The following is a 19,733-nucleotide window of genomic DNA, read 5'->3' on the forward strand; positions in this document are numbered from 1 at the left end:
GCATACACCCCGAGGAAGCCAAAGTTGAAAGACGCTTGTTCCCCACTGTCCACGGCAGCACTAATTACAACGGCAGAACAGGGAAGCAGCCTGGATGCCCGTCGACGGATGGGTGGGCACAGAAGCTGTGCTACATACCCACGAGGCAATGTTACTCGGCCATAAAAGGAACGCACTGGAGTCAGTTCTGATGAGGGGGATGAACCGAGAACCTATCACACAGAGTTGAGTGCATCAGAAAGAGAAAGAGAAACACTGTGTTCTAACACACATATACCGAATCTAGGAAAATGGTGACGAACTTGTTTTCAGGGCAGCAATGGAGAAACAGGCATAGAGAACAGACCTACGGACGTGGGGAGAGGGGAGGCCAGGGCGAGACGTATGGGGAGAGTAACACGGAAACTCACATCACCACACGTAAAATAGACGGCCAGCGGGAATTTGCTGTATGGCTCAGGAAACTCAAACACGGGCTCTGTGTCAAACTAGAGGGCTGGGATGGGGAGGGAGATGGGAGGGAGGTTCAAAAGGGAGGGGATATATGTACACTTATGGCTGATTCATGTTGAGGTTTGACAGAAAACAAAATTCTGTAAAGCAATTATCCTTCAATAAAAAAAATTTTAAAAAAAATGGAGAGAAGCGTGTCTTCTCCATCTTCCTGGAAACAGAATCGTTCACACAGCAAACGATGGCGCCCGAGGTGCTGGGCGCTGCAGCAGACGCCATCAGGAGCGATTTAGTGGCAGCAGGCGTCTGGCTCGGCTGCTGGCTCACAGGTGACAGTCGCACCGGCAGGATTAACCCAGACGAGGAGGCGCTGGCGGCGTCAGGTTCGGATCACAGAACCCTCTCTGCCCAAGGAATGCAGGCCTCCAACAGAAGGGTATTACTTCTAAGGCGCAGAAACACTATCACCAACGTGGCCCCCAAGGGTCGGGGGAGGCCGAGGGAGACAACAGCCCAGGTGCCCACTCTCCCGGCCCCCCGCCACCAAAGCTCCCGACAGGCATCCAGTTCTGTGCCAGCAAGACCACCACACCCAGAGGTCAGAGGGCACGCACCCAGGTCAGAGGGGACCCTGGCAATGTGGCTGGCGGTCATCTCTACTGCCCAGAGAAAGGGTGCCCGCCCACACACACCTGCCATCCTCCGTGGGTAAACGCGCCTCACGCTCCCGGCACGCCCCGGTCTGCACTCCGCCTTTTCTCCCCCCAGTCGGTGGACTCACCAGCCAGTGGACACAGCAGCAGCTGATCCCTGAGCTGAAAGCTACCACCACCACCAAGTCAGGCTCCCAGGGGAGACAGCGCTGGACTTAAAAGACTTTGGTCCCTACTTTCTGCATTTTTTTATTTATAAGATCGCTTATGTAAAGGCATTACCATGCATAACATATTCAACTGCGCAGTGTAAGATGGAGCCTTAATGGAGACAGCTCGAGTCAGCCACCAAGGCAGTTCAGAAAGTATTTTTTAAGGAAAGACCAAGTCACTGACTTTCAAACGTGTCTGAATCCGCACACTTCTCACAACCCACGGGGACACAATATAAATACGTAAACCAGGGCTCAGCTCACTCACAGGATAACGGCCTGGAGCTGACACCTCTCTCCTCCCCCTGGCAGGGCCTGCATTAGCATGTAAATAGCTGGCAGATACAAGGAAAGGAAAGCAGGAAGAGCCCTTTAATTAACTTTAATCCTCGGAAAATCCAGGCAGCGATCTGCCTTGGCAGCCTCCTCAGAAGGCCCTCACCACGGCCCGGAGCCCCATCCCCGCAGCCCTGCGCGGAGAGGGTGGCCAGAGAGGCCCATGTGGGGAGGGGACATCTGGGTACCCGGCCCAGAAACGGCCGTGCCACGCCTGTCACGGAGTCTGGAGGTGGTGCCCGGATGGAAGCCTGGGCCGGTGCACGGGGCCCTGCCAGCCGGGGAGGCGGGGGCAGTCACCCGCGGGGCACAGGTCTGAGGGGACACGACCCGTGCACCGCCCACAGGGCAGGGACCACAGCTCGGGCAGCGTGCTGAGGAGGCCCCCACGGCCCCCCCAGGTTCTCCTACGGCGACAGCGGGCTGCAGACCCAGTAAGGCTGCGACCGGACGCACGAGCCAACAGCCAGTGGGACCGACCAGGAGCACACAGACACGCCCCGCCTCCAAGCCCCACACGCACTCAGGGATGGCCCCACAGGGGCGAGGTGCCTGAGGGAGCCACCGGGGCCTGTGCTGGAAGGAGGCGGCTGGGCCACAGACACACTGGGAATGGTGCTTTCAAAACCCAAGACAGGCCCAGAAGAGACGGGCATGCACCCCGGGTTATCCCTCACAAAGCCGGGAGGGCGGGGCGGCAGTGCAGACCGCGGGGTGGGGGTGGGGGTGGGGGTCAGGCCTCCACCCCGCTGCTCTAGCTCACGGGGTTCCCTCAGAGTGAGGCGGGGGGAGGCAGGCACGAAGCTCACTGCTCCAGGGAACCGGGAAGACGCGCAGAAGGGAGGCCTGCAAACACCTCCTTCATGTGAAGAGCACGGCCTGCGCCCGCCGCAAGGAGCCAAGGAAGCCAGGGTGGGGTGGCACGGATGCTGAGCTGGGCCTGCACCTCGCAAGGGCAGCATCTGTCCTGGCCCCACAGCTGGGAGAGTCCAAACTCGAACCCAGGCCTCTGACGGCGCCTGTGCACGGGCAGAGTGGCCAGAAGCAGCGGTCACAAGGCAACACCGCCGCCCCTCTGCAGTCCCTACTCCCGGCACAGCCGTCCAGGCACAGAGCTTGTCCCCTGGCCTGCACCAGGGAGGGACAGGCCCTGTCTGCTGTCCACGGCCAAGGAGGCGAGGCTGCAGGTGGCCCTTGAGCGCGGTGCTCCCCACCGGCGAGGCCATGGGAGGCGAGGCCCGGGCCGGCCCTGCACCAGTGACCCCCTGCACTGCGGGGGAGCCCCAAGGATGCCACAGTCACAGCTTCCCCCCCCCCACCAAAGCCTCTCCTCACTCAGCATCTCACCAGCTGCAGGCACTGTGCACTCACAGCGTGGCCGGCTTACCAGGAATAAATCTTGCTTCTAAAACTAGCGATATTCCTTTAACCAGAGGTTAATAAAAATCACCTGTGAAGGCTAATCAGTGGCTCTAATTTATCTAGAGACATTCATAAAACTGCAGAAAAGAGCCTTTGTAACAGCTTATCAGAGCCCCAAGGAAGCCCCGAGACGAGCCCGGTGCAAACAGGACGAGCAGGCCCGGGGCGCGGCAGGACGGGGTCCAGCGGATCCCTCAAAGGACTGGCTCCGTCCCAGCAGACGCCTCTCGGAGGCCAGTTCCTGGCGACACCGGGTGGCCACCTCAGGCTCTCTGTGCAGGGAGCACGTGACGGACAGAGCAGTGAGCGCAGGACAGAGCCGTGAGCGCAGGTCGTCCTCTGGGGCCCCGACCCACCCCTGCCACACAGGTAGGGTCTGGGAGTGGGCGGGCTCCCCTCCAGGCGGCCTGCTGCTCCCCCGCGATTCCCAGGCCCTCGCCCTCAGGCACCCCCTTCACAGGTGGGGACACTGACCCTCAGCCACGCTGAGGGACACTGGCAAGAGGGCCCCAACCCCAGAGGCAGCTGCAGCGCTTCTCTCACCACACCCCGCCCTCCTGGGCAGGCAGCCTGCTGCCAACCCCTCCTCGGGCCCCTGGCCCCTCATTCTCCAGACCCCATGCAAAGCTGGAGATGACCTCCAGCACAGCACACACCAGAGCTCCGGAAAGGGACCCAAAGACGTGCCCACCCCGGCCACAGGCTCGGGAGCCTATGCAGGGCGCATAACGCTTGCGTTCACACCACGAACACACTGTCCACCACGGTGACGAGGGACTCCGCGGGAGGAACCCCGCAACCCTGCTGTGGGCGGCTCTGCTCGAGAAGCACTTCCTCCCCTACCCCACGGCATTTCATGGGCGGCAGTTTGGGTCTTTATGGGCGAAATTAACCAAAAGAATACGGACTCCAAACCATGCTCCCTGCATCTGACTGTTTTTCATCTGATGATGGATGGTATTTAATACCTCTGGGCTGAGCACACCCTGGGTCTGTAAACACAGAGTCCAGCTGTTCAGTAACCATCATAATGGCAAGGCTGGCCTCGTGTTCCAGGAGGTCTCGTGGGAAAAGCAGTCTAAGTGCACTAAACAGCCAGCTTTCCAGAATGAAAACATGCACACTCACATGTGCAGGCACACGCACACACCTACCCACACGCCTGCACACATGCATACTCACACATGCAGGCACGCGCACACACTCACACGCGCCTGCACACACACGCGCACACTCACACGTGCAGGCACACGCACACGCCTGCACAGACGCACACACACGTACAGGCACACACACACACCTGCACATGTGCACACTCACACGCCTACCCACACGCCTGCACACGCACCTGCACACAGGCACACACACATGCAGGCACACACACACGCCTGCACACACATGCGCACACTCACACGTGTAGGCACACGCACACGCCTGCACACAGGCACACACACATGCAGGCACATGCACACACTCACATGCGCCTGCACACAGACGGGCACACTCACACGTGCAGGCACACGCACACGTCTGCACACACGCACACACATACAGGCACACACACACGCCTGCACACGTGCAGGCACACGCACACGCCTGCACACACGCACTCACACATGCAGGCACATGCACACACGTGCCTGCACACACACACACGCAGGCACATGCACACATGCGCACACTCACACGTGCAGGCACATGCACACACCTGCACACACACATGAAGGCACACGGACACGCACACTCACACGTGCAGGCACATGCACACGCCTGCACACACGCACACTCACATGTGCAGGCACACACATGCCTGTACACACGCACACTCACACGTGCAGGCACATGCACACACACGCCTGTACATGCGCACACACACGTGCAGGCACATGCACACACCTACACACATGCCTACACACACGCACACTCATGTGCAGGCACACGCACACACCTATGCACATGCTTGCGCACACACCTACACACACGTGCAGGCACACGCCTGCACACACGCACACTCAGTGCAGGCACAAGCACACACATGCGCCTGCACATGCTCACACTCACAGCCACACACACACCGGCACACGCACAGGTGCAATCACACGCACACACAGACTCACGTGCAATCACACGCACACGCCTGCACACACGCACAGGCTAACACGTGCAGGCACACGCACACACCTGCACACAGGCACAGACTCACATGTGCAAGAACCCACACGCTCAGAGGCCCACCCTCCCAGACACGAGGGGGCTATGACCTGATGGGTGGGGGTGGGGCCTCTGGGCGGAGCCGGACATGCCTGCCTGGATACGACCTACCTCCCCCACTGCAACTCCTCAACCTTCCTCAGCTAAGACTCCTCTTCCACAAAAAGGGAACCTGCAAATTCTAGCTCGTAGAGTTTCCACGACTTTCAAAGATGATTCTTAGACGATAAAAGTTAATGAAAACTAGGTAACAAGATGATTTAGCAGGCACTAAACGCCTGCTCGCCCCAGGTCCCGCACCAGGCAAGGACAGACGTTCCCGGGAAGACAGACACCATGCGGGGACAGACGCCTGCCTCCCAGCCCGGGGTGAGACCCAAAGGCACGGATTTCTCCAGCACGCCAGACGAAACCGGCAGGGGCTGGCCTGCGGCGTGCAGACCCCTGGGGAAGAAGCTGGCCGAGCGGAGTGGGAACCCCAGCCACACACTCCCCCGCCCTCCCGGGTCTCTTCTAGGCCACGTGCTGCGTTCACTGTGGCCTCTGTCTCACGATTGCTGGCCGCGTCTGAAACTGCGCTGCCGGTGTCCCCAGGCTCTCCCGCCCTGGCACTGCGTCACCAGTGCGGTGCTGAGTGGTGTGGGTGCCTGGTGGCTGGGTAGTGTTCAGGAACCCAAACGCCACACGACAGCAGAGCCCGCTGTCAATGTCCAGTGAGCTCACTGCCACGTTTCTGAATATTCGTTTACAGGTGAATCATACTTTCAAAAGCACTGGCTCCCATAGTCAGTCTCTGGGGTGGGCCCCCACCTCGGCCTCCTGGAGAGGGAGAGAAGCTTAAAGGTGGGGAATCCTGCTGTGAGAAGCAGAGGGCACAGGACGATAGAGCCCAGGTTCCAGCTGTCTTCTGAGCCGCAGTCCCGGGCTCCTCTTCCCCAGAACAGAGCGCGCAGCGAAACCTCCCCGCCCAGGCGCACAGAGCGGCCCCCGCCGCAGGCGCAGCTGCTGGGTCTCCAAGCCCCTCAAGGGCTCGGTGAGCAAAAGCAGGCTTCCAGGGCAGAGGCCGGGGCCCCCTGCAGAAGGGCCGCCACAGAGCCCAGCACAGGCCAGCCTGGGCGCAGCGGGGCCCCATAAGGGCCAGGCACAGCCCCCTCACTGGACACCCTGCGGGACCGCCGCCCCCTGCCCTGCTGCAGCTTTCAGTGAGCCTCGTGGCCAGGCCCATGCCAGGGTGAGCCTAGAGAGAGCTGGGCCCGGCGCCCTGCCTGACGGGGGCAGCCTGGAGGGGCGAGGAGCCGGGAGCCAAAGACAGTGACGGGAGGGCCCAGGCCCAGACGGAGGACCCTGGGAGCCTCCACCGGGGGGAGGGCGGTATGGGGTCCCTCCGCATTCACAACCTTTCAGCGGAACCCGGACGACCCAGCGCGGGCAGGGGGCAGGGAAGGAGCCGTCAGGCCTCCGCAAGCCGAAGGCGGACATGCCCGGGCCGGAATGGCCGAGGGCGCTGCGGGCACCTGCAACGCCTGCGATAATCACCGGGAGCGGCCTGGCGACAAGTCAAACGCCCCCGGCGAGGCGCCGTGGCTATTTTTAGCAGCAGCCTCAAGAGGCTGCCTGGCAGGGAACCATGTCTTTGAGCATGACCATCAATTTTCACCTGCAGCCAACTTCCTTTCCTTTCAGGATGAAGGTTATTCAAAGATTTGGATTTCTTCGAAATTGAATTAAAAGGAGAACAGGGCTCCACAACAACGGAGATCTGAAGCGTACACAGGACACTCGCAGCCAGGACGGCTGCGTCCTCCCAGGCCTGCAGACCCTCCTGACCGGCAGCCGTGGCAGGCGGCCCCCCAGCCTCCCTCACAGCCAGAGCCCTGCCCTGGAGACGCCCCCCCCCCCCCCCCCCCGCCGAGGGCCTGCGCGGGGGGCACCGGGGAGGCGGAGCGAGGAACACGGCCTGCTGGCTGCCCAGTGAGGAAACGGAGACAGAGGCGCCACGGCTCAGTAAACGAGACGGCGGATTTTAGCGCAGTAGGTTAGAAACACAAAGTCCACACAAAGACCCCAAGAACAAACAGCAAGACTGGGAGTAACAGGGCCTGTCCAGCGCTTGCAAGCTCACCTCTACAGGCCCCGCCCGTGGGTTCCCCCGACCGTGGGATCTCCCAGAGCCGTGAACAGGCAGACCGGCACAGTGACGCGGTGAGTGAGTGTGCAGGGCTCCGCAGGAAACTGTCTTCAGGAACCTCAAAGGACAGGGGTTCTCGGGGAACCGGAGCTTCGCAGGCGGCACAGAGGCACCGAGGAGCGAAGCCGGGTGTGGAGCGCTCTGGTTCCTGCCGGGCCAGCCCTGCATCCCCGCACGCCGTGTGAGTGGAGTCACAGGCCAAGCCCCACAGGCAGCCCCCACACCCCTCCTGGCTGCCTTTGAGCAGGGAGTGTGTCCCACGGGGTGCTGAGCTCAGCGAGGACCCGGCCCAGGGGACGGGAGTGCGGACCAGGCCGACACCTGTGGAGACGGGCGCCTCCACCAGCCGGAGCACCCTCCAGAGTCACCACCGGGGCCGGGACCCAGGGGCGCGCAGGGCGACTCCGGGAGGGGGAACCGTGGAAATTCTACTCGTTCTAGTTTTCACGTCACTGTATTTTTTAATTTAAAAATGAACGTACTCACACTTCATTATTGAACACTGCATCGCTAACTATGGGTCACATAGATGCTTAAAATTACGGACTTGGCGCACAGACTGTGACGGTTTTACAAAGGCTGCAAGCCAGCCAGGAAGGGGCTGTGGGGGGAGCCCCGGGGGAGGACGGGCGGCCTCCCGGAGCGCAGGGAGGGGCAGGGCTCACACAGTCAGAGGGATGCCGCCCCGGACGCCTGCCCGGCCACGCTCACCTGCTCTGGGGAGCTGCTCTGCCCACTTTCACTGTTGGGGGAACAATTAGCACCGGGGCTTTTAAGCCGCAGCATCAGACACATCTGTATGGAGACCTCACTGCGCGCACTTAGGCGGCCCCACTCCCTGCTCAATGGCAGCCAGGAGGGGTGTGGGGGCTGCCTGGGGGGTGTGGGGGGCGACAGAGAGCCCCCCTCGCACAGTGAGAAGTGGGAGGAGGCCGAGGCCCGCCGCAACGCTGCCCCTCGTCCCCTGGGGCTCCGGTCGAGTGGCCTCCTCGTCTGTCACGTGAGGGACTTGACGCTGAGCTGAGATTCTGGGTGCCAGCCAGGTTCCACATGCCCGCTGTGTGCTCACTGCTGGGGAACCCGAGAGCACAGGCCCTGCCCTCTCGGGAGGGACAGAGATGGGCACGGAGGCGGCAGAAGACCAGGGAGGCAGGAGGGCATCTTCCCAGGCCCCCGCCCGCGCGGCACTGCCAGCCGGACAGGAGCAGCGGCCGGGACTGCAAGGCCTCCTAGTGCCACACATAGACGAGGGGCGGGGGTGGGGGGGGTGGGGGGGGGCGCTGAGACCGAAGCGGTGTGACTCGAGTCCCGCTTAAGGACATCCTGGCTCAGACATGCATCCTCCTCCTGGCACGGGGTCACAGGCCAGAACTCCTGCAAACGGAGCCGCTCGCCCTTCCCCAGGGAGCAGGCTGGGGGCAGGCGCTGCGCTGGGCTGGGAGCAGGCGCTGCGCTGGGCTGGGAGCATCCACGGAGCATCCAGCACAGCTCTGGGTCACAGTCCCACCAGGGCTGCTGCCGGGGCTCACGGAGCCCAGGGTGCGGTCCCCTGGGGACCACGCCCCCCGCAGAGCCTGCGGCTTCCGGAGCCCGGGGCGCCTGGGTCGGCACGGCGGGGCTGGGAGCCGAGCTCCCTCAGCGCAGGGACATGGAGATGGGCAGCCCGCGGCCCGCAGGAGGGGGCTCTCTAAGGGAGGCCACGACGGCCCCCCGCCCACCCAGAGCACCCCTCTCCCACGCAACCACGAATCTATCTTAATAAACATCTTCAAACTGGAGAGAGATGAAAGGCATTTTGTTTTGATTTCATTATATTTCCTAATATTGCTTTTCTCTCTGGAGTTTTTCCTGCCGCGACCCAGTCCGGCTGCCCCCTCGGTGGGACAATGCAATACTGGCGACAAGTCTGGCTTTCTAATAACTCTGCAGATGGCGTTTCCCATAACAAAACAGGAGGACTCCCTACTTAAATGGATATAATAGAAACGTCAGCCTGGAAAGGTAACCTGAAAGGACAGCATCTTAACATGCGAAATTAAATTCTGCGGCCGAGAGGGTCCTGCTCAGCTGGGGCAGGGGGCGCTGGGCCGAGCAGTGGGGCCGGCTGGCGCTCATGACCCTCCTCGGGGCTTGTCTGGGGGCCAGGAAGAGGCCCCCAGGGGGACAGCATTCAGGGGCCAGCACTCGGAAGAGAGCAGAGGCTGAACCCGAGCCTGAACGTGAAGCAGGCGAACACCGCTGCCCCGCGCCCTTCCTGGGCGGAGAGCGCGACCCCGGCCCTTGGGCAGCCAGGCCCAGGGGGCCTCAGAGGAAGGCCAGCCCCAGGTGCAGACTGTTGTCGGGGAGCAGAGCGGCATTCAGACACCCAGGCAGGACAGCCGTACCCCAGTCCCGGGACTCCCCCTAACCGGGGGCAGGGTCATGGGCAGAGGGCAGGGGAGGGGGGTCCAGAGGAGCCCCGCCCTGCAGGAGCCACCAACCCAAGCCACCACTCCATCCCGCCAGCATCCCGGCCCCACTCGGACTGCAGTTTCCTGAGAGGGAAACGGGGAAGGGGCATGGCGCCCCTGATCCAAGCCTCAGTGGGTGGCAAAGAGCACACCAGAGTCACACAAAGAGGATTCTGCTTCTCAGAAGATGGAACAGGTTCTGAGCTTCTTAAGTATTTCCTCCTGTGCTCCCCAAACCACGAATTCCCAGCATTAAAAGAGGAGGCACGGGAGAGAAACCCTTCTAATAAGATTAGGAAGCTCATCGAGGCCAAGGACGGCTGCGAGAGGAGCATGGAGACGCGTGATCAGAAGCGGCTGGTGGCCCTTCTGCTCTTCTGCCCGAGAAACAGACGTGCTCAGCTCTTCTCCCGGGTGGGAGGCCTTGGCGTGGGCCAGGGGCAGCAGCCACAGGAGGTGCTCAGGCCCGGCCGGCCGGGGCGGCTGCGGGGTAGGTTCCCGCCTCGGGGGTGTGAGGGCCGGGGCAGCTGCTGCTGAGGGGGCCCCGCAGACCCCCAGGGGGCTGGGCAGTGCTTATCAGGCCTGCTCACACCACACAGCCCCCCAGTCCTCGCTGCCCCCTTACCCGTCATGGGAAAGTGGACGGGGGCCTCTGAACACCACAGCCAGGCCCCCCCGGTTCTGCTCGCAGGTGTGATGAAAACAAAACCTGAGATGCTGAAGGAGCTGACAGCCACTGCCGAGGGACCAAGCAGAGACCAGAGCAGAGCCCACCACTTCGAGGTGCAACGCCACCCGCCTGCTCCGAGCCTCAGGGTCCTCAACAGTAACACAGAAACACCCCTGCCTCCAGGGCTCCCACAGAAAGGTGAGAAGACACGATGTGTGAAAGCCGCACGTGGCGGGGGCCCACGACGGCTGCAGGACGCGCTGTGATCAAACGCACTCGCAGCTGAACACTCTCCACGCGGCTCCGGTACCGACGGGAAAACTCAGGTCCACACGAAAGCCTTCAGAAACGCAAGCGAGACTTCCAGCAAGTGAGGGGTAAACAAGCAGATCCATCCAGATAATGGATTTTACTCAGTGATAAAAAGAAGGGAGCTATCAAGCCAAGAAAGGATACCGAGGCTCCCGGAAGGCACACCACTGATGACAGAGGCCAGTCTGAAAGACGACCCTGCGGGACCCCAGCTGCATGACCTTCGGGAAAAGCTGCAACGACCGAGACAGCAAAAGGGCTGGGGCCCAGGGGAGGAGGCAGCTGAGAGCGGCGCCCTGCGGTGGGCACACCCGACAGCAAGCACCGGCCAGAGCCACAGGGCCCGGCACAGGGCGACCCGCGCGTGGGCTGCGGGCCTCAGCTCACGGAGCACAGAGCTTCCCAGCTGGACCGCGGGCCGCTCACAGCGCACAGAGCCATCGGGAGGGCCGCCTCGGGCAGCGGAGGACACGGGAACTCTGTCTGCTGCCTTACTTGAAAGACCTAAGCCACTCTAAAAAATAAAGTCACAGCATGCCGCTCAGCAGCAGTTTAAATGGCACAGACTCGATGACCACTGTTACACAGTGTCCTTGGAATGCCAAAATTCCCAGAGATGGAAACTAGATTAGGGCTGGGGATGGGAGGCCGGGGGCTGAGGTGCAGCCTAAGGAGGCCTTCGTGGTGGCAGTGAGTTCTGAGCAGGGCTTCTACAAGGACAGCAGCATCTCACACACACTCTCACCTGCACACACGTGCTCACTCGCACACAAGCATGGACACTCACACACACATTCAACACATGCATGCACACACACTCAACACCCGCACACTCACACTCAACACATGCACACACGCACTCAGCACACACATGCACACACTCAACACACGCATGCACACTCAACACACGCATGCACACAACACACGCATGCTCGCACTCAACACACGCATGCACACACTCAACACACGCATGCACACACTCAAGCACTCAACACACGCATGCACACTCAACACACACATGCGCACTCACACTCAACATAATGCAACTCACACGCACTCAACACACATGCACTCACTCGCACACATGCACTCACTCGCACACATGCATGCACACACGCACTCAACATATGCATGCACCCACACGTGCAGTCAACACCCGCATGTTCACACTCAACACATACATGCACACACACGTGCATGCACTCACACTCATGCACGTGCACTCACACTCATGCATATATGCACACACACTCACACTCACACAATCACACATACTGCATGAACATCAGGCCTGGTCCTGACGCTGCGCTAGAACCATCTGAGATGTCATCCCCCCCCCCCAGCCTCAGCCCCGGGAAGCTGGCTGAGATGTCGTCCCCCCCCCCCAGCCGCAGCCCCGGGAAGCTGGCTGAGATGTCACCCACCCCCTCGCCCCGCCGCAGCCCCGGGAAGCTGGCTGAGATGCACCTTCCACTGCTGTCACAAACTCCTGTGGGTCTAAACTGTGTTCTTTCTAAAGGTCGTAAAACTGACCCACCTGCAGGCTCTAGCACGTCTCCTCTCCCAGGCGCTGTGCCCTGGCTTCTTCGAGCTTTGCCCGCCTGCTCTACCACAACCCGAGGGAGACCCCGACGCTGAGCCTGCCTGCCCAATGCTGCCGCAGCATGGAGCACAGCTCACAGGAGCGCCCCTGAGAACCTGCGCTTCAGCGAAGGACAGAGTGATCGAGCCTGGGCTCTCTGAATCCCCTTCCAGCCTTCCCATCTGCTACGTGGTGAGCTTGGAATGTGCAAACCTCGCCTGAAGGTCGGCCTTTACAAACTGAGAGAGGATGTGAGAAAACATCTTCAACAGGAAAATAAAAATAACCCACACCAAAATTCACGGGGCAGACACTGATGATGAAAGCCCTTAGAAAACGACCGCTCGATGGGGACTTCCATAATCCAGCAAAAGTGAAGGTGAGGTCGCCCAGTCGTGCCCGACTCTTTGTGGCCCCACGGATAGTAGCCTGCGCCAGGCTCCTCTGTCCATGGGATCTTCAAGGCAAGAGGTACTGGAGTGGGTTGCCATTTCCTTCTCCAGGGAATCTTCCCAACCCAGGGATCGAACCCAGGTCTCCCACATTATAGACAGACGCTTTACCGCCTGAGCCGCCAGGGAAGTCCATAACCCGACAAAGACCGTCTGCAGAGACAAACAGCACACAGGGCGCGTGTGCCGGGGAGCCACCGGGGCTTCCTGAGACCTGCGCGCCCCCTGCTCCCGAGGCTGCAGCGCTGGGTCGGGCGTGAGAACGTGCAGGCGCGAGGCCGGTGCAGAGGGGGCGGTTTCCTCGGGGGCTGCTCCCACCTGGGGGGCCCGGGGGGCCGCACACGGCAGAGGACCACCCTGGGAGGCCGCATTACCGTACATGAAACGCGCGGGGGGAGGGTACCTAACAGGGCGAGAGACTACCCCCTAGAAACCGGCAAACGCCCGCCACTGAGAGCGTGCGCGAAGACCCAGATAAGGAATGGGACAGCCGCGCTCGGGGTGAGAAGATGAAATGGTGCTAAGGGGCCGTTTATCCCCACACTGATGTGCAAACTGTAAATTCGCTGTAACCCCAACCGTTCCCCAGCAGACTGTGTGCGTAAACTGACAAAGGGGCTCTGAAACGTACGAGGACGAGCGAAGGACCGGGATGAGCCAGAGACTCCTGAAGGGCGGCAATCCGCTGGAGCTTACCGCCGCATCAGAGCACCACGGGGCGGCCGCAGTGAAGGCGGCGGCGCTGGCAGAGGACAGGGGGGACCAGCGCGCAGAAGCTCCGCCGCCCGTCGGCAACTCAGGCAGCAACCAGACCGCACACAGGGGACGAAGGGTCGTTCCAGAAACGGTGCTGGAGTAACGACGTTTGCAATGGGGAAAACCGTCTGGTTGCCTGCTTCACTCACACCCCAGATCAAGCCATGTTCCGCGTCACATGCACGTGCAAGCGGTCAGAACACTGAAGCAGGGAGTGTCTCCAGGCTCTGGCAGGCAAAGATCAGCCCGTCGCCACCCACGAAGCGCCAACGTCAAGGTGACGAGATGGAAGCAGGTGGCCCATAGGAAGACAACGCCGCCTGCTCATCACCAGACGCTCCTGCTCACTCGGGAGTCAGCAGGCCCAGGAGAGGGGCCTGCCACACGTCTTCGACCAAATACCCCTCTTGACTCACTGCACCCTCAAAAACCTCCAAACAGGGCGGGCAAGGCGGGAGCAGGCCCTTTACTGGTGGGACACCGAGGCCCCCACCTCCCTAGGCTGCGGGGTCTCACAAACAAGGTGGCGCCTCTGTACCCAGCGAGACGCAGCCAGTCCCCGGGCCAGGACTCTCCCGTCACTCGCGGGGCACCCACAGAAAAGGGGCCAGCCCTCACCCTGCCCTTGCCGGGGACACAGCTGTTAGGACCACCTGCCTGGATCGCCTCTGGGAAACTCAGAAAAACCCGGAAATCCCCGCGGTCTCCCTCCTTCTGACCTTACACACACACACACACACACACACACACACACACACACACACACCCAGACTGCGCAGTGTACGGAGTCTGGAACTGTGCGCTGGACTCTGCACGAGGCGGAGCTGTGCCCTCGCCCGCGGGGCTGAGCCGCCTGCAATCAGGAAGGAGCGCAGACTCCCGCCAGCAGGCCACTCTCGCGCCGCGGGCGGGCACCAGCAGGCTCTGGGGGCGCTGGGCTTCTGCAGAGAACCGCGGGGTCGTGCCGGCTCCCGCCCAAGCCTGGACCTCCCTCTGCGGAGCCGCTGGCTGCCGACCCGCGGCAGCAGCTGGACAAGCCCTGCCTCACACGGTTCCTACATAACGACTGCCCTTCTCTAAGCCGCCCAGTGAACACGAGGAACAGAAAGAGCTGCATTTACACAAGATAAATAACCTTATGCCAACGCCGACACCCAAGCCGAGGCCCTCGGTCGGAAAAGGACCAGGAGGCTCGACAGAGCCCCCTGGGCACAGCGTGGACCCCTGGGCAAAGGGGGCGCCCCGTCCTCAGGGAACCCCTAGCGACACGGCTCCCCCAGCCCAGGCAGGGTGCCCACCTTGCTCCTGGGCCTCCTCCAGCACAACCTCGTCTGTACACGAGGCAAGAGGAGCCCCGGCCTCTCCTGGGGGCCCCCCAGCACTTCCTGCCTCACCTTCTGCCCTCATATCGGTTTCTTAAGCAGCAACGGTGGGGAGCCATGAGGTGGATGTCATCACCCCCAGACCATGCCCGCGAGAAAGCCGGCCGGCAGTAACTGCTGTCCTCCTCCAAAGGCCACGCCCCCAGGGAACTGGGGGTGGGGAGAAGAGGGGAGTTTATTTTCATTTTTTAAAATTTCATGCAAAAAGTTAGCTTTCACTGCTTAAAGTCTATAAATAGGATTCTGTAACCATATTGTGGAGTATTAGGGGCGCGCTGGAAATAGCGCATTTCAAATAGGAAAATGGTCTGTGTTCACCCAATTCTGGAAGCCAGTTTTCAATTGCTTAAAATAGTCAGGGTATTTCACCAAGGTAATTACACTCTTAGCTATCAGTAACAATTAAACTCTTAGACTGGAGATGCTTAATAAGGTCTCAAAATAAAATCGCACCCTCCAAACACTGTACTCCGAAATGTCAAGCATGGAAGCAGGGCCCTCGATGGCTCGCGGGAGCGGGCGCCCCCTTGGCGGGCTTGGCCCAGTGCCCAGCGGAGGGCGGGACAGTGCACTCGCCACACCCGCCCAGGGCCGGGCTGGGGGTGCCCAGAGGGTGGGGGTGCCTCCCCAGGAAGCACAGGGAAACGTGAGCAACCACACCTCAAGGCCAGACAGCTGTCGCGAGGAGGTGCCCCGAGGAGGGAGCTCACAGACCACGAGGGGACCGTGTGTGAACCCACGGGGCCACGCGGGCGGGGGCACACCCCGCACCGAGCCGGAGGCGGCAGGCTGGCCGCCTTCCGCAGACTGGCCTGACGAACGGCTTAATCACGCGGCTGGCAGGACGGATCCTGCGTGCTGGACCCGGGCCACGTGGGCGACCATATCGACCCCTCGCAAACACGCCTCCAAGTGACAGGCGATGTAAGCCGTCTGTCAGTGCCAGGCAACCAATGTGCCTCTCAGACCTACGCCCATGAGCGCAGCGGGCCAGGCCGGGCTGAATCAGGCCAGAACGCACCGCTGCCTTCCAACCTGCTGAGCCAGGGAGAGGAGTGGAAATTTCCTGCCTTGGGAGCCGGGAGCAGTGACTCTCGAGGGCAGAAAGCACCCAAGACCGAAGCCAAGCACGAGCGCGCGAATGCGGAGGCGCCGGTGGACACGCAGCCCCGCCGAGCAGGCGCCCCTGCCCCGCGCCCCGGGCGGGGGTCCACGCCCGGAGCCAAGGCAGCCCTCCCTGACAGAGAGCAGGCCTCCAGGCCTCCGATCCAGCCCCAGGATACTCACTCGCGGGGCAGCGCGGGCACCAGCCGTGGGCGACATCGACGGGGCTGGTGGGACCTGCACGGGGACAGCTCGTGAGCTCTCCAAGCGGCCAGGCTGTGCCACCTGCGGACGGTCAGGGGCTGCACCCTCCCAGAGAGCCTCACTGGCTGTGACTCTGAGCACTGCACGGAAGTGGACCGGCCCTTAACACCACAGCAGGGCCTGCGGAGGCCCATGGGGTGACTCCTCCCAAAGCCTGAAGGGGCTCCTCTGGGGCCACAGGCAGCTGAGGCCGGAGAGCCGCCCACCGGGAGGCACGCACCCTCTGCCCTGCTGCACAGGCAGCCCAGAGCCCCGCGGGGTGGACAGGCAGGGGTGGGCCCTGTGTCCACCCCCCCACCACCGCTTATCTGTCCTCCTGACCACTTTCCCCCATCCCTCCCACCCGACCCCCGCCTCCGGCAGCCTCCAACCTGGCCTCTTTCATAAGCTCAGCTTTCTTAGATCCTACCCACAGGCAAGACCGTCTCTGTCTGAGTAATCTCCTCAGTGTAACGACCTCAGGTCCAGCCACACTGTCGCAGGCGGCAGGATCTCCACGGCTGAGGAGCGGCCGCCGCACACCCTCCACTTCTTTACCGTCCATCCCTCGAGGGGTCCTCCGGGCTTCAGGAATAGCGCTGCGACAAACGAGGGGTGCGGAGCTCTCTGCGAGACGCTGCTTCTGTCTCCTCTGGATAAACGCGCAGAGCCGGGACCGCTGGGCCGCACGGTGGTTCCATTTCTGAACCTTCAGGAACCCCCATCTGGTCCTTCTGGAGTCTTCCCAGCACCCCGCGAGCACCGTCCCAGTGAGAACCACCAGGCCGGCTGAGCGACTTCCGTGTGGAGCAGCGCGGAGCACTCGGAGCGGGCCGGGGTCATCCGGCCTGAGCTCTGGCTGAGGACAGAGACCCAGCGAGCGAGCCGTGCTCCTGCGGTCACAGGGACGGTCTCCCGCCCGTCTCCGGGGAGAACTCCGTGCTTCCTGCATCAGGGACCACACAGCCTCCGGCCCGGATGTCAGGCCCCGGCGCCGGTGGTGCCCGTCGGAGCCCGTCGGAGCCCTGGCCCTGAGCTCGTCTGCCTCCCCTCCGGGCCCTCGTGCGCCCTGCGCCCTCAGGTTGGACGCGGGTGAGCAATGGCTGATGGACCTCGGTCGCCCTGTTCTTTCCAGTGTCTTGTCTGGAGCCGCGGCGGCTTCCTGCCGTCCACGCTGGGGCTCCCCGCCCGGGAGGCCCGGTTCTCCACGCTCCTTCCACCAAGGTCAAAGTCCCAGGTCTCAGCTCCACCCTCAGCACCTTCAAAACTCCTCCGGAGCCAAGCCAAGCTCTGCACCTGCCACGTCTGCAGGCACCAGGGGGTGTCAGCCCCGCCCGCCTGTCCCTGGGACCGTAGCTTCCGTAGGGCCGACCACACGCCTGTATCATGGGCGTGTCCCACAGCAAAGACATCAGGACACACAAGAGACGGAGGGGAGGGGAGGGGCCTGGGGAGCCAGCCCATGGGGGCTGAGCGCAGCCGCCCCGGAGGCAGCGGGGCTGAGGGTCTCCCCTGAGGGGCACCTGCTACGTCACTGGTGGGATGAGCTGCACCCAACACTCACGGCAGGGCACACCCGCGGGGCACAGGCCGTGAGACAGCAGGCTTCCTCCAGCTGACTCATGACCAGGAGGTCCCGGGTTTTTATCAAACCGTCAAGAACACACGGTTGTCACACGTAGTACTAGCTCCTGGTGCGTCCCGGGCAAACTGCCCCCTCCCAGGTCGGGGCCCGCCCAGCCCCTCAGCATCAGCCTGCCAGCAGCTGGACGCCCCCACCTGCCCCCCACGAGAGCATCTCAGGACAGATTCTGGCTTTTTCCTGCCTCGTCTTCTGAAATTTCAGCATCCACGGCAACGTCTTAAATTACGCTCTCTCACACAAAAACCTTAATTCATGCTCTGCTTATCGAGGCAGACTTCAGAAGCCCCAGGCTCAGCACAGTTGGAGACCCCGGCCCACAGTGCATGCCAGCCTCTGCTCACTGGGCTCTGAAGGAGAGGCTGGGCCTGCCTGGGGCCAGAGGGAGGCTGACCCTCGTGAGGAGCCAGGGTCTTGGGGCCGACGACCGAGCCCTGGTCAGCACGTGAGGCCCTCAGGAGGAGAGGAGCAGCGGGGCTTCCGGGTCAGCATCTTAGAGCCTCCTGAAGAGGCAGGGTGAAGACAAGGCGGCCACACGGCCAAGACGCCCCCCCTAGGGACAGGGGAGCCGGCCTGGCCTGGGCCGGGGGCCGCTGGCCTGGGGCTGAAGACACAGGGGGCCCTGAGCCGCTGGCCTGGGAGGGTGTGGATGTGGGGGCCGGCCAGGGATCTGCTGGCCTGGGGCTGAAGACACAGGGGCCCTGAGCCGCTGGCCTGGGAGGGTGGACACGGGGGTGGGCGGGGGGGGGGGGGGCTGGCCCCGGGCGCCGCTCGTACCTTCGTCAGCAGCAGCACTCGCTTCTGCAGCCGCCGCGCCAGGGCCTCGTGCGTCTCACGCCGCTTCCTCTCCTCCAGCAGCTGGCCGCCGAGCTGGCGGACCTCTTCCTGGAGCTGCAGTCGGGCCTTCTCCAGCTCCCGGGCACTGCAGGGGCAGAAAGGCAGAGGGGTCAGGCCCAGTGCCCACACATCACTGAGCCCCGAGACGGAGCCGCACGCGCGCCCAGCCCACCCCCCACTTCTGAACGGCTGAGACTCCGGATTCAAACGGGGCCCAGGGTGACCCCAGAACGCGTCTCATGCAGTGGGGAAGATTACCGGCCACGCGCTCGGAGGTGCTTCTGAAAGAGCCAGGCCAGCCTGGAGCACTTCCCACAGGCCCACGGAGGCCCCTTCCCACCCCCGGATCGTGCAGAGCTCCAGCAGGGTGGACCTGGGGGCCCTGAGCCGCCCTCAACCACAGACCGGGGTGGGCAGCCCTGGGCCCGAAGCCCAGCACTCCCCTCAAAATGCCCCCCGTCCTTCACAGCCTGCTGGGCCGTCCTCTGCCTTGGACTGTTCCCACACTGACATTCAGAGCCCTGTCCCATCCCGCCCACGTCAGAGGTGCCTGCACACAGACACCCCCGTGCTCTGTGAGGGGACAGCTACCAGGAGAGCTCCCGGGAGGCACGCCACCGCGGGGCAGGGAGGTGCCAGCCCCGGGGCATCGGGCGTGGCAGGAGCACCGTGAGGTGTGGACGTCAGACGCCAAGCTCACGCCACTCCAAGTAGAGAAAAGCTCTTTCCAAAAAACCTTTAATATTCTCCTCTGTTCCTGTCTTTTTTCAGCCACGCCATGCACCATCCCCAACCAGGGATCAAACCCACAGCCTTCACACCACAGGC

The 19,733-nt window shown here is 62.5% G+C and overlaps 1 protein-coding gene across 2 annotated transcripts in view; it reads right to left on the reverse strand.

Annotated features, from left to right (window-relative positions):
• The window catches only part of MAD1L1 (mitotic arrest deficient 1 like 1), a 238,344-nt gene that overhangs the window by 108,556 nt on the left and 110,055 nt on the right, over positions 1-19,733 (reverse strand). For both annotated transcript variants that reach the window (XM_052656304.1, XM_052656297.1), the window contains exon 11: positions 18,846-18,990. In XM_052656304.1, the coding sequence (XP_052512264.1) occupies positions 18,846-18,990 (145 nt within the window). The remainder of the gene's footprint in view (positions 1-18,845; positions 18,991-19,733) is intronic.

This window comes from Budorcas taxicolor, chromosome 2 (assembly GCF_023091745.1).
Source record: "Budorcas taxicolor isolate Tak-1 chromosome 2, Takin1.1, whole genome shotgun sequence".
NCBI classification, from domain to species: domain Eukaryota; kingdom Metazoa; phylum Chordata; class Mammalia; order Artiodactyla; family Bovidae; genus Budorcas; species Budorcas taxicolor.